Source organism: Lathyrus oleraceus, chromosome 7 (genome assembly GCF_024323335.1).
Source record: "Lathyrus oleraceus cultivar Zhongwan6 chromosome 7, CAAS_Psat_ZW6_1.0, whole genome shotgun sequence".
NCBI classification, from domain to species: Eukaryota; Viridiplantae; Streptophyta; class Magnoliopsida; order Fabales; family Fabaceae; genus Lathyrus; species Lathyrus oleraceus.
In genome coordinates, this window is record NC_066585.1 from 432,519,882 (window position 1) to 432,534,563 (window position 14,682).

General features: G+C 35.9%; 1 protein-coding gene across 1 annotated transcript; it reads right to left on the bottom strand.

The window, feature by feature from the left end:
* Positions 1 to 1,477: 1,477 nt before the first annotated feature.
* Positions 1,478 to 10,429, bottom strand: LOC127101208 (aconitate hydratase, cytoplasmic). The gene is made up of 20 exons (XM_051038558.1): positions 10,014 to 10,429; positions 9,295 to 9,399; positions 8,657 to 8,817; positions 8,466 to 8,558; positions 7,787 to 7,972; positions 7,527 to 7,688; positions 7,089 to 7,233; positions 6,838 to 6,980; positions 6,698 to 6,754; positions 6,522 to 6,601; positions 6,332 to 6,407; positions 5,426 to 5,611; positions 5,216 to 5,283; positions 4,976 to 5,094; positions 4,698 to 4,819; positions 3,407 to 3,505; positions 2,827 to 3,306; positions 2,306 to 2,404; positions 1,967 to 2,209; positions 1,478 to 1,852 (listed from the first exon to the last, which is right to left on the bottom strand). The coding sequence occupies exons 1-20, from the start codon at positions 10,243 to 10,245 to the stop codon at positions 1,784 to 1,786; spliced, it is 2,925 nt and encodes a 974-aa protein (XP_050894515.1). The 5' UTR covers positions 10,246 to 10,429; the 3' UTR covers positions 1,478 to 1,783.
* Between the last annotated feature and the right edge of the window lie 4,253 nt (positions 10,430 to 14,682).

Genomic DNA, 14,682 nt, shown 5'->3' on the forward strand with positions numbered 1-14,682 from the left:
AGGAATAATTTTAAAGAGACATTTGCACCTGTTATTCGACCACAGACAATTAAACTCATTCTCACTGTTGCATTTGGATATCAATGGACTATGCATTAACTAGATGTCAACATTGCTTTCCTCCAAGGCACTTTAGAGGAGGGTGTTTACATGGACCAACCACCCGGTTTGAAATATGCTTAACAACCTCATCATGTTTGTAAACTTCACAAAGCCATATATGATTTACGTAAAACACCACGAGCATAACATGATTCTTTGAAGACCTTCACCACTACTAATGGGTTTCATGAGTAAGAATGATCAGTCATTGTTCATATATCACAAAGGTATATTACCTATTTCTTAGTCTATGTTGATGATCTTTTACTCACTGGTAATGAAACAAAGTTTCTTACTTATTTTATCAACTCCTTGTCCCAACAACTCTCTCTAAAAAATATGGGTATCCGCACTACTTTCTAAGAGTTGAGTTAATCTCTAGAGGTGTTGCAATGTTCCTTTCGCAACACAAGTCTATACGTGACATTTTGGAAAAATTTAACATGGTTGATGTTAAACCCGTAACTCTTTCTTCCACTGCAATTCTCACACTGCATGATGGCAGCCCCACCACTTATTCCATTCAATACCGAAAAATCATAGGTGTTTCGCAATACTAAACTTCACACGACCCGATGTCTCATTTGATGTCAACAAATTCTCTCAGTTCATGCACAAACCTACCACCCTTCACTTCCAGCACCTTAAAAGATTACTTAGGTACCCCAAATCCACCATTAATTTTGATATCATGCTTAAGAAACTACATTCCTTTCAACTTCTCGCCTACAATGATGTTGATTGGGGTGGAAATCCTGATGATCACACGTCCACGTCTGCGTACCTTATATTTTTTGGTGGTAATCCTATCTCATGGCTCTCCAAAAAGCAACAGATTGTTGCTCGCTCATCCACAAAGGAAGAATATTGTGTGATAGCTATGACTACCACTAAAATCATGTGACTCACCAACCTTATTTCAAAATTGCACATTACGATATCTCAACCACTTACGCTTTTATGTTATAACATCGAGCCACCTATGTTTGTTCTAATCAAATTCAACATTCAAGAATGAAACGTATATCCATAGACTATTTTGTTCGAGAACAAGTTCAAACTCAAAAACTTTCAATTAGTCATGTGTCAACAAATGATCAAATTGTCAACCTTCTCACAAAGTCATTATCAATACCACAGTTTCAAGAACTTACGAGCAAGATGAAGGTCATTGACGGTACCTTCATCTTAAGGGGACATATTTGATTAAAATCAAATCACAAGAATTTCTATTTTGTTGCAATCACATCTTGTACCATTATATGCATATCTCAAACTTTAATTGATTTTATATATATATATATATATATATATATATATATATATATATATATATATCTTTGATGATTCAGACTCAATTTTACTATCACAAAAGTCATTGAACCAGCTTTTTGATATTTACCACTGGGTACTTCGGCAAACAAATGCCACCAGCAATCACAAAGTTTCACATCAGCTTATACAATTCGTCCCCAATTTCAATGGGTACATATACATTGCACCCAAAAAACTGAAATCTACAATCAAAGTAGCATGAGCCTAATTGATAAATACCAGGGAAGTGTCAAAATTTACTACACTTAAAAGGGTCTTTCCCTATCTATTACAAATCATGACATATACAGCTTGCTTAGCTTCCGATGACAATGAATGACCTTGGAGTTTTCCATCAACACCACCTTCACTGCTTAATGAGGTTGCGTATGACATATGGAAGAATACCTCCGTGGTTGAAGTAAGCAAGTTCCACCTGAATATCAAGCATAAAACCAAGGGTAAAAAACAGGTTATAACAAAGCATGTTTAGGAGTAGCTTGGTTCATCGGCAACAAAAGCTATAAAACCGGTAAAAAGCTTAAATTACCTCGGTGTCAAAGCGTGCAATGCAGGTGAACGATTTTCCACTATCAGTTGTGACTTTGACATCTTGGCCAGGCTTGATCTCACTGATTTTATTTGGAAGGTCAATTGTATAACGTTCATGACCAGTCAATCCCAATGTGTCTGCATCCTCCCCGGGTTTGTAGCAAAGAGGAATAATACCCATTCCTACCAAGTTACTGCGATGAATTCTCTCAAAACTTTTAGCTATCACAGCTTTGACCCCCTGTTGAAATGTAAATATACACCAAGAAATTGACCTTTATATTTTAAGAAAGTCAAATAAAAAACCCAACTGATCACAACTTGTAAAAGAACTCACCAATAACATTGGACCTTTGGCCGCCCAATCTCTAGAACTTCCGCTGCCATATTCAGCTCCAGCTAGAACAATGGTGTCTTGCCCGGAAGCCTTGTATCTCTGATAAAAGAGAACAAATCCAGGGAGATTAGAAACTTAACACAGCTGAAATAAACTAATTATTACAAACAACATTCTTTGGGGAGAGGAAAAGGGAGTATCCCACTAAATCAACATATAATGTCCACATGTCTTTGCCATATGCCAGATTATCAAGCTTTGTGGAGCTTGAAATAAGAAGTGTATCTATTTGAATAAGCAAAACATGATGTTGATACACCCACAGAAGCAAACAGGTTCGTTAATGATAGTATTTAAAAAAATATTATTTTATCAAAAAGACACCCACACTGGTAGTTTGAAAAGAAATATAGAGACATCAGCACCAGAAAATATCATATAGAATAAACTATGATTTTCCACTGGAAAAGTTCTAAATTGTAAACAAATAACATGACATACTTGAGTAAGGCATAACTCACCATTGCTGCATCGTACACATAAAGCTTCTCCCCAGTTGGAATGTGAACTGTCTTAGGGCCAACTTCCCCGTTTAAGAGCTTGTTAACAAGGCGAATGTTGGCAAAGGTTCCCCTCGCCATCACCTCATCATTGCCACGGCGACTTCCATAAGAATTAAAGTCTTTGCGTTCAACCCCACGCTCTAGGAGGTATTTAGCAGCAGGGCTGTCCTTGTTAATGCTTCCAGCTGGAGAAATATGGTCAGTGGTTATACTGTCACCAAAGTTTAGAAGGCAATAGGCATCTTTCACACCATGAGATCCGGGAGGATCCATGGTCATGTTCTTGAAGTATGGAGGCTCATGAATATATGTTGAGTCGGAGTCCCAAGAGTAGAGAGTGTCAGCTGGAACTTGTAGTTGGTTCCACATAGGGTTTCCCTTTGTGATAGACTCATATGTACTTCTGAACATGTCAGGTAACACACTAGATTGAACAGTCTACAAATAAAGTCACCCAAAGTTAATTTTGCCATACGACATGCATTGGCAAATATTTAACCCAAAATTACATGTAATGAGCAATTTAGGTGTCACTCACCTCTGCAATTTCTTCGGTAGATGGCCAGATATCCCTCAGGTAGACATTCTTGCCATCCTTCCCCGTCCCAATTGGCTCCTTCTCAAAGTCAATGTCGACCTGGAAATTTTACCAAAAGAAACTTGATGAAATTATAACACTGTGGATCTTAATATCTTTCAAACTTAAATTTCATCTACCCTGTCATAAAATAAATATAATATGCACTCTACCAGCTAAAGAAGGTATAAATAAAGCTTAGACTCCATAGTCGTAGAACATTCATAATAATGTTAGTCTATGATAACACATTCTGTCAGGAAAAAAAACTGTATTCCACATACAAAGAAAAGACCAAAATATTAGTGTTTATTGTTTCATATGCAGACATGTGCAATTATGATGCCTGAATCCAAAACTAGGCTCCCAAATGAGACTATATAAAAGATTACTAGAATAGATTACGGAATTATTTGGTATGTAAAATTTGAGAAAAGAAATGATCCATTTGGACCCCCCCACTTTGTGTCCAAATACATTAATGTCTAGAGCTGGGTATACAATTTAACATAGTTTGCATAAACGAAGGACCAAAATTAAACAAGTTTATTGGGTTGGCTTGGGCCACAAGTCGATTGGATTGGGTACCAAAAATAATATACATAAGAAAATTTAATATTTAGGACAAAGTTATTTTGATTGACCGAAAAGAAAAATCTTAAAAGTAAAAACTCTAGAGAGCACCCAAGTATTAAAATAAATATCAAAGTTAAGAATTAAAATAATACTCCCTCGGATTTTTTTTACCGGTCACTTTTGTAGAAAACTTTTTGTTTCTATTTACTTGTCATTTTCAAATTTTCATGCAACATTAACTTGATTTTTTTGTAAATGTAAGTAACCTTGTAACAACAATAAAAAATAACGGAGGGAGTAATAACCATGTCGGTTTCATTCGCTGGTTAAGTGGACAAACTAGTACAGGTTTGCATGTAAATGGATCAGTTCATTAAGTCCAAACCCGTGTGGGCCGACTCTCATAACCCATAGCCAGCAGCACATATACCCAGCCCTTACACATGACTTAAGGCTGCTGATTCATGCAAATTGCAAACATATGAAGATTATGTAACTAACACCAATACCTATGTCTTTTATTAGCCTCCAATAATCTTATGTTTGTCTGTTTACTTCGGACAAATGAGTCAGACAACTATTACCTTTTACAGAAAGAGATGAATATCAGATAATACTATGAAAGAAGCAAAAAGAATGGAGAAACGTGTCTGAAATGTGAATTAGACACACGTACCGTGCCAGCAAGAGCATAAGCAACAACCAGAGGAGGTGAGGCCAGATAATTAGCTCTTGTCAAGGGATGAACTCGGCCCTCAAAATTACGGTTCCCAGACAACACAGCAGCTGCTACAATGTCTGGATCCAAAAAAACAAAAAATCAATAAGGCAAAAATGTAAAGCAAAATATGTCTAAGAGGATATATATGTTTAAAAAAGTATATATATAAATACAAGTGTTGCGTAGAAATCAGCTTCAGTTCAAATAAATAGCATTTTGTTATGAAGTATGACCATTATCTGAGATGGCAGAAGCAACAGATTCATTCAGATCTCCTGAATTGCCAATACATGTTGTACAGCCAAATCCAACAATATGAAAACCTTGTTCATTCAGATACTTTTGCAGTCCACTGTCATAAAATAGAAACAAATGCAAATTTAGATTGATGTTTCCTTAAATGTGCAGACTGGAAAGGAGCACACGATGATATAAATTACAGTAGTGGAATTCGAGTAAGAAGTACAAAATACCTCTGGAGTAGATATTTAGTAACAACTCCAGAGCCTGGAGCAAGACTTGTTTTAATCCAAGGCTTGACCTGGCAAAATAGTGAAAAAAAACAACAATGATTAAAATTTAAAAAAGAAAAGCACCACAGATCAAAGAAACAATCCGTCCTGTTTATTAATGGAAGCAAAAACAAACACAACGAAGGAGAGATGAAACATTGTTATACTAACCTGTAAACCAAGCTCATGAGCCTTTTTCGCAACAAGGCCAGCCCCAAGCATAACACTTGGGTTTGACGTATTCGTACAACTTGTGATTGCAGCAATCACTATACTACCGTGCTTGAGCTCTGCTGGCTGCCCATGAAAATCAAAATTCGCAACTTTTCCCTGTGCCTCTTTTGGTATAGCGAATCCCTGCATTTAAATAAAACATACATTAGCATCTTATACTCATCTATGGTTCTGATAAAGCAATATGAAGCAAGGATGACTCCACTTCTACATACCAATGATGAAAAAGTAAGTATAATCACATTAAACAGTGCCCTTGACATCTTTGCTGTTAATAAGGTACCAGGAGAGAGTCTTGAAAAAATAGTAGCATGAAAAATATAAAGAATAAAGAAAAGCTTTGAATTTCTCAAAGATCAGATGACGTATTATACAAAAGAAATCAATTAGCTTGACGCTCACTGAAGATGCAAATCACCAACAATTTGATAAATATAAGTTACAAGTGAATGTCATAAACGACGTTGGTAATTATATCAGTAATATAGCATTGACACTTCAGGAGTTGAGTAAGTTGACGAAACAGGCAGACAGAAGTAACACAAACATAAACATGAACCTTATATTATATATTCTAAAGATTTTTTGTGAAAGATACTGAATCTGCAAGTCATAGGTGTACACTTCAAACAATTAGAATGAACATATTAAAAATATATTGATGTTTGATGGTCGGATGTTGCACAAACAAAATGATTTTAGCCAATGTGTCGGATGCAATAGATCCAACTATGAAAACCCAGGTCAACAACCATGAACGATTAACTAATACTATTTGTTGGTTTGCTACTGCAGACAAGTACTGAAACTGATCGATTAACCAATGGTCACGGTATTACTAACCTTAAATCCAACTTTGTTATCAAGACAAGCATGCCAGTCAGCCTTCATTTCTTTCAAAGGAACCCGGTCATGGGGTCTGGAAAGAATACCATTCAGTATGCATTATTAGGTTGATAATACTAATAGGATGGAAATTGATTAAAAAACACATCAACAGACTGAGAAGAATTTAAGAGACCAGGGACCTTACCTCTTTGGTCCTGAGATACATGGTTCTACGTCGGACAGGTTTAATTCAAGATATGATGAATATACACTATCTTGCTGTGGCTGATATCGTGGAAAAGAAATTAGCATTCCTACAACATATATACATGTCATTTTGTAAAAAAGGGTGTCTAAGGAAACTGCAATATACTAACATACCTCATTATAGTCAACAAACAGTCTGTTTGCCCTGAGATAAGACTCTATCATCGCTACCTGTGATCAGACAGAATACAGGTCAAATAGTTCTATTCTATGGGCATCCCATAGCTAATAGTAGATGGGATGACTGCACTTACAGTCTCATCACTTCTCCCAGTTAGCTTGAGATATTGTAATGTAACGTGATCCACAGGAAAGAAGCCCATGGTGGCGCCATATTCAGGAGACATGTTAGCAATAGTTGCTCTGTCAGCTAAAGATAATTTACTCATACCATCACCTATTGAACGAAACCATGAAAACTGTTAGTAAGGACAGTCATCCTATAATGAAAAATGGAGAAAACAAATATTTAGCAGTAGGCCTTGAGAGTCAAGTATTTAATTACCATAAAATTCCACAAATTTCCCTACAACACCGTGCTTTCTAAGAATTTGTGTCACAGTTAGAACCAAATCAGTTGCTGTAACACCATTGCGCAGTTTTCCAGATAGCTTGAATCCAACAACTCCAGGCAAAACCATGCTCATAGGCTGCAAATATTACCCTGTATTAGAATCAACACTGTATTTCAACGCACTGTATTTTAACTACAACACTGCAAAACCATGCGCATAGGCTGCAAATATTATAGAAAACGGCATTAGAATCATCTCACTGTATTTTAACTACAACACATGCTCATTTAAAGAAAGAAAATAAATTTATACCTCTAATGAGATAAATATGACATGGACAATCATTAACCATTGGTGTTTGGGATGGAATCAACATTCATTATATAACATGTGTATATATTAAGATAAGAACTAAGAAGGTAATGTACCTGACCGAGCATTGCTGCCTCAGCTTCAATTCCTCCAACACCCCATCCAGCAACACCAAGCCCATCTATCATAGTTGTATGTGAATCAGTCCCAACCACACTATCAGGATAGAGTAAGCCCTCATTGTTGAAAACTACTCGTCCAAGATATTCAAGATTGACCTGGAACTCAACATCACATTAAGTCCCTAATATTTACACCTACAAAAAATACATTTAACTGCCACACACTCATTTTGTATGTTGACTTCCAAACTTACCTGATGTACGATACCAGAACCAGGAGGAACAACGAGCATGTTACGGAACGCCGTTGATCCCCATTTAAGAAAAGCAAATCTCTCCTTGTTTCGCTGGAATTCAAGTTCCATATTAGCCTGCACTGCATTTTCTGACCTTGCCACATCAACTTGAACTGAATGGTCAACGACAAGATCAACAGGAACCTACCAACAATTACTGCTCAGAACCACTTCTAACAAATCATAAAATACAAGGAAAATATTTCTAAGACTACGTTTTACTTACGTACTCTAAAAACCTTACAACTATGCAAAATGAAGCTAGTTACCAAACTTAATGTTGGTAATTATTCAAACAATGATGAACCAACTTTAATTCACTAAGTAAAAAAATTCAAACTTCACCAATGGTTATTTCAGTTAGCCATGAAAGCTAAACACATTAGCAAATAGTTTTCAGATCAAATACTATTTGCAGATACTCAGTTAAGATGGCAAAATTGCTGTACATCTCAAGTAGTTAATTTCTATCCAAGCAATATATGAGATTCAAAAATATTTTTGTATTGTGCATAACAAATAATGATGTCATAGTACAAAAGTAAATCTGAAAAAAATTGAACCCTTTGGTCACTGTCATCAACGAATTCATTCATAAAGAACATAAAGGTATGCATGCGATAAGAAAGATGAATACCAGAGGATTGATTTTGTTTGAATCACTGCCAAGCTTATTCATAGCGTCTCGCATGCAGGCCAAATCGACAACAGCTGGCACTCCAGTAAAATCCTGAGGAGATAAAAGAAGTTTTCAAATGAAGATAACATAATACACTTGAATAATAGAAATATTTCACTGTATCTAAATTTCAGAAGTTGAGAATTTACCTGCAAGAGAACACGTGCAGGCTTGAAAGGAATCTCAACTTGCTTAGTAGATGTGTTTTCCCAGTCAATAATCTTTTCAACATCTTCCTTAGTGACTTGGAAGTTATCGCAATTGCGAATGGCGGATTCAAGGAGAATTCTAATCGAGTATGGTAACCTGTCTGTTATGCAAACATAAAGTTGAAATCAACAACAATTTAATATGTCACACATCAATGAAAGTAATCTTTCTGTAGTGAACAATATTAATATGAAATTACAAACTTCATATAAAATTATAAATTTCACATGCTTTAACCTATACTCCTATTGAAGGCGATGTGTATTCTTTGTCGCACACATGTTTACATTCAATAATTTCCATTTTCCAGATTACTATCATTGTATAGGTGTCAATATCGTGTCTGGTGTACTATGTTGTGTCGGGTATTCATATACCATGGTTTAAGCCATGAAATATAATGTGCCAAGGTACGGACACTTCGAATTGAAGGCAATGCGTATTCGTTGTCGCACGTGTGTTTACACTCAATAACTCCATTTTCCATATTACTATCCGCGTCTACATGCCAATGTCGTGTATGGTGCACCGTTTTGTGCGGGAATTCATAAATGCCAAGTCAAGTTAGGAAATTTACCAATTCTTGGATCATTGAGTGAAGGAAGGCTATAGAATTTTCCAAACTCGCCACCACCTGGCTTAGGAAGACTTGTCAAGTTTCCCTTGAAAGGATTTTCTGTGGCTGCAAATAACCAATAGACATAAAAGTCAACCGAATATAGAAACTTAAATGCATGTCAAATATGAATAAAAAGTCAATTTAGCCCGTAAACTATCACTCTTATCAATTTAGTCCCTAACTAAAGAATAATCTAAAAAGATCCATAAACTATTATTTCATCCAACTACCATCTGGTTAGAGGTTAATTAGTTGAATAAAACAATAGTTTAAGGACTTTTAGTCTCTGCAGCACAGACACCTCTGAAAAAAAAAGATAGGTGTATCCGTGTCATTTTAATTTATTTATTTTTTCGAATTATTAGTGTTGTCGGCATGTCAGCTGTGTCGTGTGTCCATGGATGTGCTTACTAGCTTTTAGTTGATTTTAATAGTATAGGGACTAAATTGATGAAGTAGCGATGGTTCAAGGACTAAACTGACGGTTTAATCAGTTAAATAATCATCTAAAAACAGTTAAACAGTGCAAATTACAAAACACAGCAAATTCCATAACCTGAAACTGAATCAACAAAATTCTGATAAACCTAAAACAGGAAACCGAAATGGAAAAGTGGATAAACCACTGGTCAATTAAACCGAACGGTGATGAGTATTGAAGTAACCTAGTAACCTACCTATGGTAGCGATTTTGCGGTGGAAATTCTCTACTGCAGGAGCGACGGCTCTTATCTGAGGACGAAGAGTGAGAGGAGAATTACAATGGAGGCGGCGGGGAAAGGAACAAAAGAATGATGGAGAAGTGCGAGATGAGTAAGCCGTTAGAGAAGGAGGAGAAGCGAAGAAGGTTCTGGAAAATAGTTTGTTAGGCTCGGTTGTGCTGAGAAGAGAAGATGTTGATGTATACATGGCGGTTAATTATGCATGAGTGATAAATGATAACTGTTTTTGAGAGATTTCCGTGAGTTGAAGATAGAAGAAACAGAAAAGTTATGGAAATGGAGGAGAGGGAAATTGGGTGATATGTTCTATGCGGGAGTGTAGAGAGGAAATTTGAACTACACTGCCCGACTTGTTATCTTGCTCTCGATAGCTGTTAATTTTTTTAATGCATTTTTTATTTATATTGTAATTAATAATTGTTATAATGTGAAATATACCGCAATTATGGAAACAAAATATATTTTGTTGGGGGTTATTTTGAATAAATTTTATTACTAAGACAATATAGATATTTTTATTGAAGTAGGTTGGATAAACTGATTAATCAGTTGTCTTTTTTAAAAGTTATATGATTTTTTAAAAGTTATATGAATGAAAAGTAAAATAATTTGTTCGGTTCTAGAAATCACAAAATATGAATTATAAAAATACCTTAAAAATGATTACACTTTTTTTTTTAAGAAAATATTATGTGTACATAGAATTATAATCAAAATTACGAAAGAATTTTTATTTTTAGAGAATGTTTAATAAACGGTTAGAACAAACATAAGATTGATGAATGATGGAGAAAATTAGAGTTTGAGAGAGAGATAATTTAGGGTGAGAATATTTTTGTATTAACATTGAAGACAATGCCTCCCAGACATTTATACAAACATTATATAATGATTGGTATACATGTCACATAAGCAAATAACGGAAAAAAACTAAAAACCCGTACTTGTAATCGGTTACACTAAACTTGTAACCGATTACAGCTGCTACAAAAAATAATCCCCTTTTAGTGGTAATTGGGTACGTGATTATGTAAGCGGTTACACCCACTATGCTTTTTTCTTTAACTCGGAAGTGAATTTTGCATTGTTGTAATCGACTACACCCCGTGTTAATCGATTACAACACTTAAATTATAAAAAATACTTTTAACACACCACCTTAATTCAAGTGTTCTAAGTATTTCATGCACGTGTTCATCTTTAACCTCTTAAACATATCATTTGTGAATCCCTTAGTCAACAAATCAGCCACTTGGTCTTCACTTTTACAATATTTCAACCTTAACTTTCTTTCACTAACAACTTCCCTCGAGTGGTGAAACCTCATCTCAATATGCTTGCTTCTTCCATGTGCAATTAGGTTCTTAGCAAGATTAATAGCTTAAATATTATCAACAATGAGTGTAACAACCTCATCCTCATTGTTGCTTAGCTCCTTCAATAGATTCATAAGCCGCATGACTTGGCACACACATAACAAAACGATAATGCACTCGATCTTACAAGATGAGAGTGCAACTACCGGTTCCTTCTTCGAACACCATGAGATTGGTTTTCCACCAAACATAACGATGTATCCAGTTGTAGACTTTCGATCATATTTATCTCTGCACCAATTGGAATCTGTAAAATCGAGCAAATTATATTTTCTGCATGTATCTGTTGCGGGAAAGAGAATTTTGCAGCCAATAGACCCTTTCACATATCTTAGGATCCTCTTGATTGCTGCCAAGTGAGACACATTCGGTCTCTCCATGAATCTACTCATAATACCAACACTAAACGCCAAGTTTGGTCACGTATTGCACAAATATCGCGAGGATCCAAACAACCTCCTATACTGAGTTAGATCAACATCATGTTCATCCTCATTCTTCGATAATTGTAGCCTCGGTTCAACCAAAGTAATGACAACATTACAATGCTTTATTTCAAACTTCTTCAATATCTGAAAACACATACCTTCGTTGGTTCATGAGTGTAATACCCCAAAATTTACCCTTCATTTTTTGGAAGCATGGGATTGTGTTTCACACTACATTAGCATCATACTAGGTCGTACTCATTGCATACTACATCAGTGACTTGGGAAATCGGGATTTGATTGACCACTCCTTAACCAGAAGGAGCCCACACAAAGCAACACTGAGAATTGGACTTCATTCTCCAAATATGCAAGTCTCAATGGTCACAAGGTGGTCCAGGTATCTTATGATGGTCTACAGTTCATCAGCGGAAGATTCAGAACTCTCAGAGTGTGCATCTGGATTTAATCAAAAATCAGGGGTTTCATGGCTATCTGCAACAAGCAAGGTTTGGTTGGAAGTGAAGGGGCTCATTCATGTCATGATTATAGAGGCATCTTGGCCTAAGAAGATCCACAATTATCACAGCAAGATCCATTGGCAATCAGTGCAATCAGTTCCTAGTCATTTTTGCCCTAAAACTAGGGTTTGGTATAAAATCGGTTTATTTCTGACTCCTTGAGTGAAACTCATTTCCATGGCCCTCCACATGTCCACAAGGATCTACATGCAAAAAATCAGCTCTTTATTTGAGCCAGAGGTGCTTCAATTGATCAATGGAATCGGAAACCAGACAGATTGGGAAAAGTCAATTGTGGAGCCAGAAAAGTCAACTCCCGACATTTTGAAAGTGGAATCTCAAAATTCATGCCTAAGGAAGCCTACATGTGAAATTTGATCAAGGTTGGATCATGGATTCATCATTTAATCAGGAGTTGGAAAAATTACCAAATTTGGAAATAGTTGACTTTCCATTTAAGGCAAGTTTTTATGGTTTTTGCACCCACTTTAAGCCTATATTCCATCAAGATGCAAGCTCCATTTGAAAATTTCTCCAACATGAAAGTTGTTCCTCTTGTTCCAAGCTTTCTAGAGATATAAAGTTTGTTTCATTTGGATTAAAATTGAGAAAGTTATGCTTGGTCAAAGTAAGACTTTATTTTAGGACACTTGGAAAATTTTATAAGTCCAAAATTTGCAAAATTTGTCAAGACTTATGGGCCAGATTTCTTGCACTTAAAGGAATCTTTTGAAAACACTTTCTTCATGACAGTTGTACCTTGATATGTCCTCTTTCACACCTTTTTGGAACCACCCCATTTGGATCATTGGTTTGGAAGATACACTCATCTAAAGTTGGTATCATAGGCTGAATTTTTTGACAGCATTTAGGCCAAACTGGCCCAACCATTTTGCAGCTATGGGATCTGAAATTTATGGTCATTTTTCACCTCTTTCCACTCATCATTTCAACTTGTGTTCAACATGAAAGATGTTAAGCTTCATTCCCTCTTTCTACTGTTTGCATTGCCTTGCCATTTGGACGTGTATTCATCAAGTTACAAAGTCTTAAAGTCACCCTGTTGGACTTATTTCCACGTCATGCTGCACAAACCAAAATGACCAACACACCACTTTTTACCTCATTTGGCCATTTGCTTTTGGCTCACCCACTTAAGCTTTGCCACAATTAGATCTTCTAATACACTTCACCTTTTGCACCACTTTTTGCATCATTTTGTCATAATCCAAACCAACATTCCAAGCCCATTAAGACACATTAGACCTACATATTTAAAGCTTCTAAAAGCCTAATCTGAAAGGTGGTGGCTGTGATATTTTGAGTTAAGCAAGGCAAGGAGAGAAAGACCAAGTTCCATTCCCTTTCCATTGGCACAAGTTCTTGAAATCTCAAAGCATCAAAAGAACATCTTCCCTCTCTTTTCTTTCCTCCACTATCAAGAAGCAATGGACTGTTTTCCACTAGGTAAGTCCTCTATTCCATCTTCCATGACCATATTCCATGTTTGTTCACCATGTTTTTCATGTTATTGTCATATTTATTCATATTTACTTCATGCTATTTTCCACTATGCCATGCTTGTTTCATGCAAATTTTTGTTGTTAATATCATGTTATGTTTGTCTTATGGACCCTTCATTGAAGCATGTTCATTAAACTTTAATTTTGTAACATTGAATTTTTGCTGTATCCTTGCATGAGCCTACCTTGTTGTTCGATTTTCTACATGATAAAACCATTATTTTTAATGAAACAAAGCACCATTGTATTCTACTCGTTTCAAACTTGAACTTTGATTTTTACATCATCTCATTTGGAGCCCTGAGTTGTGAGATATTTGGATTGGAAGTTGGAACAAATTTTCTGCATTTTTCGCGTTTTCATTGTGCATGGCCTTAGGTTTCTTGCTTTGCATGGACGAATGTGACGTGGCACGCTGTGGGACGTCGGATTCGCGCGCGGCCATGCTGATCCTACCCTTCCATTTCGCTTTTGTCATCTAGTGACTTAAGTCCTAGATGACCGATTGAGGCAAGGTTGTTTTAATGAACATATTTTTTTTTCTTTTTCACATGCTGTCACATGGACCGAACTGGGCTGGGCCTTAGCGCCCCAAATGCTGTTTGCACCACCCCCATCTGGCCCATTTCATTTCATGTTATTTCCATTCATTTTATTTTCATGTTTTTTTAATTCTTATTTTCTGTTTTGTTTAATTAAATAAAAATATTCTATTTGTTCATAAAAACATCAAAAAAATATTTTTTATTTTCCTCAATGTTTTATTTAATTTATTT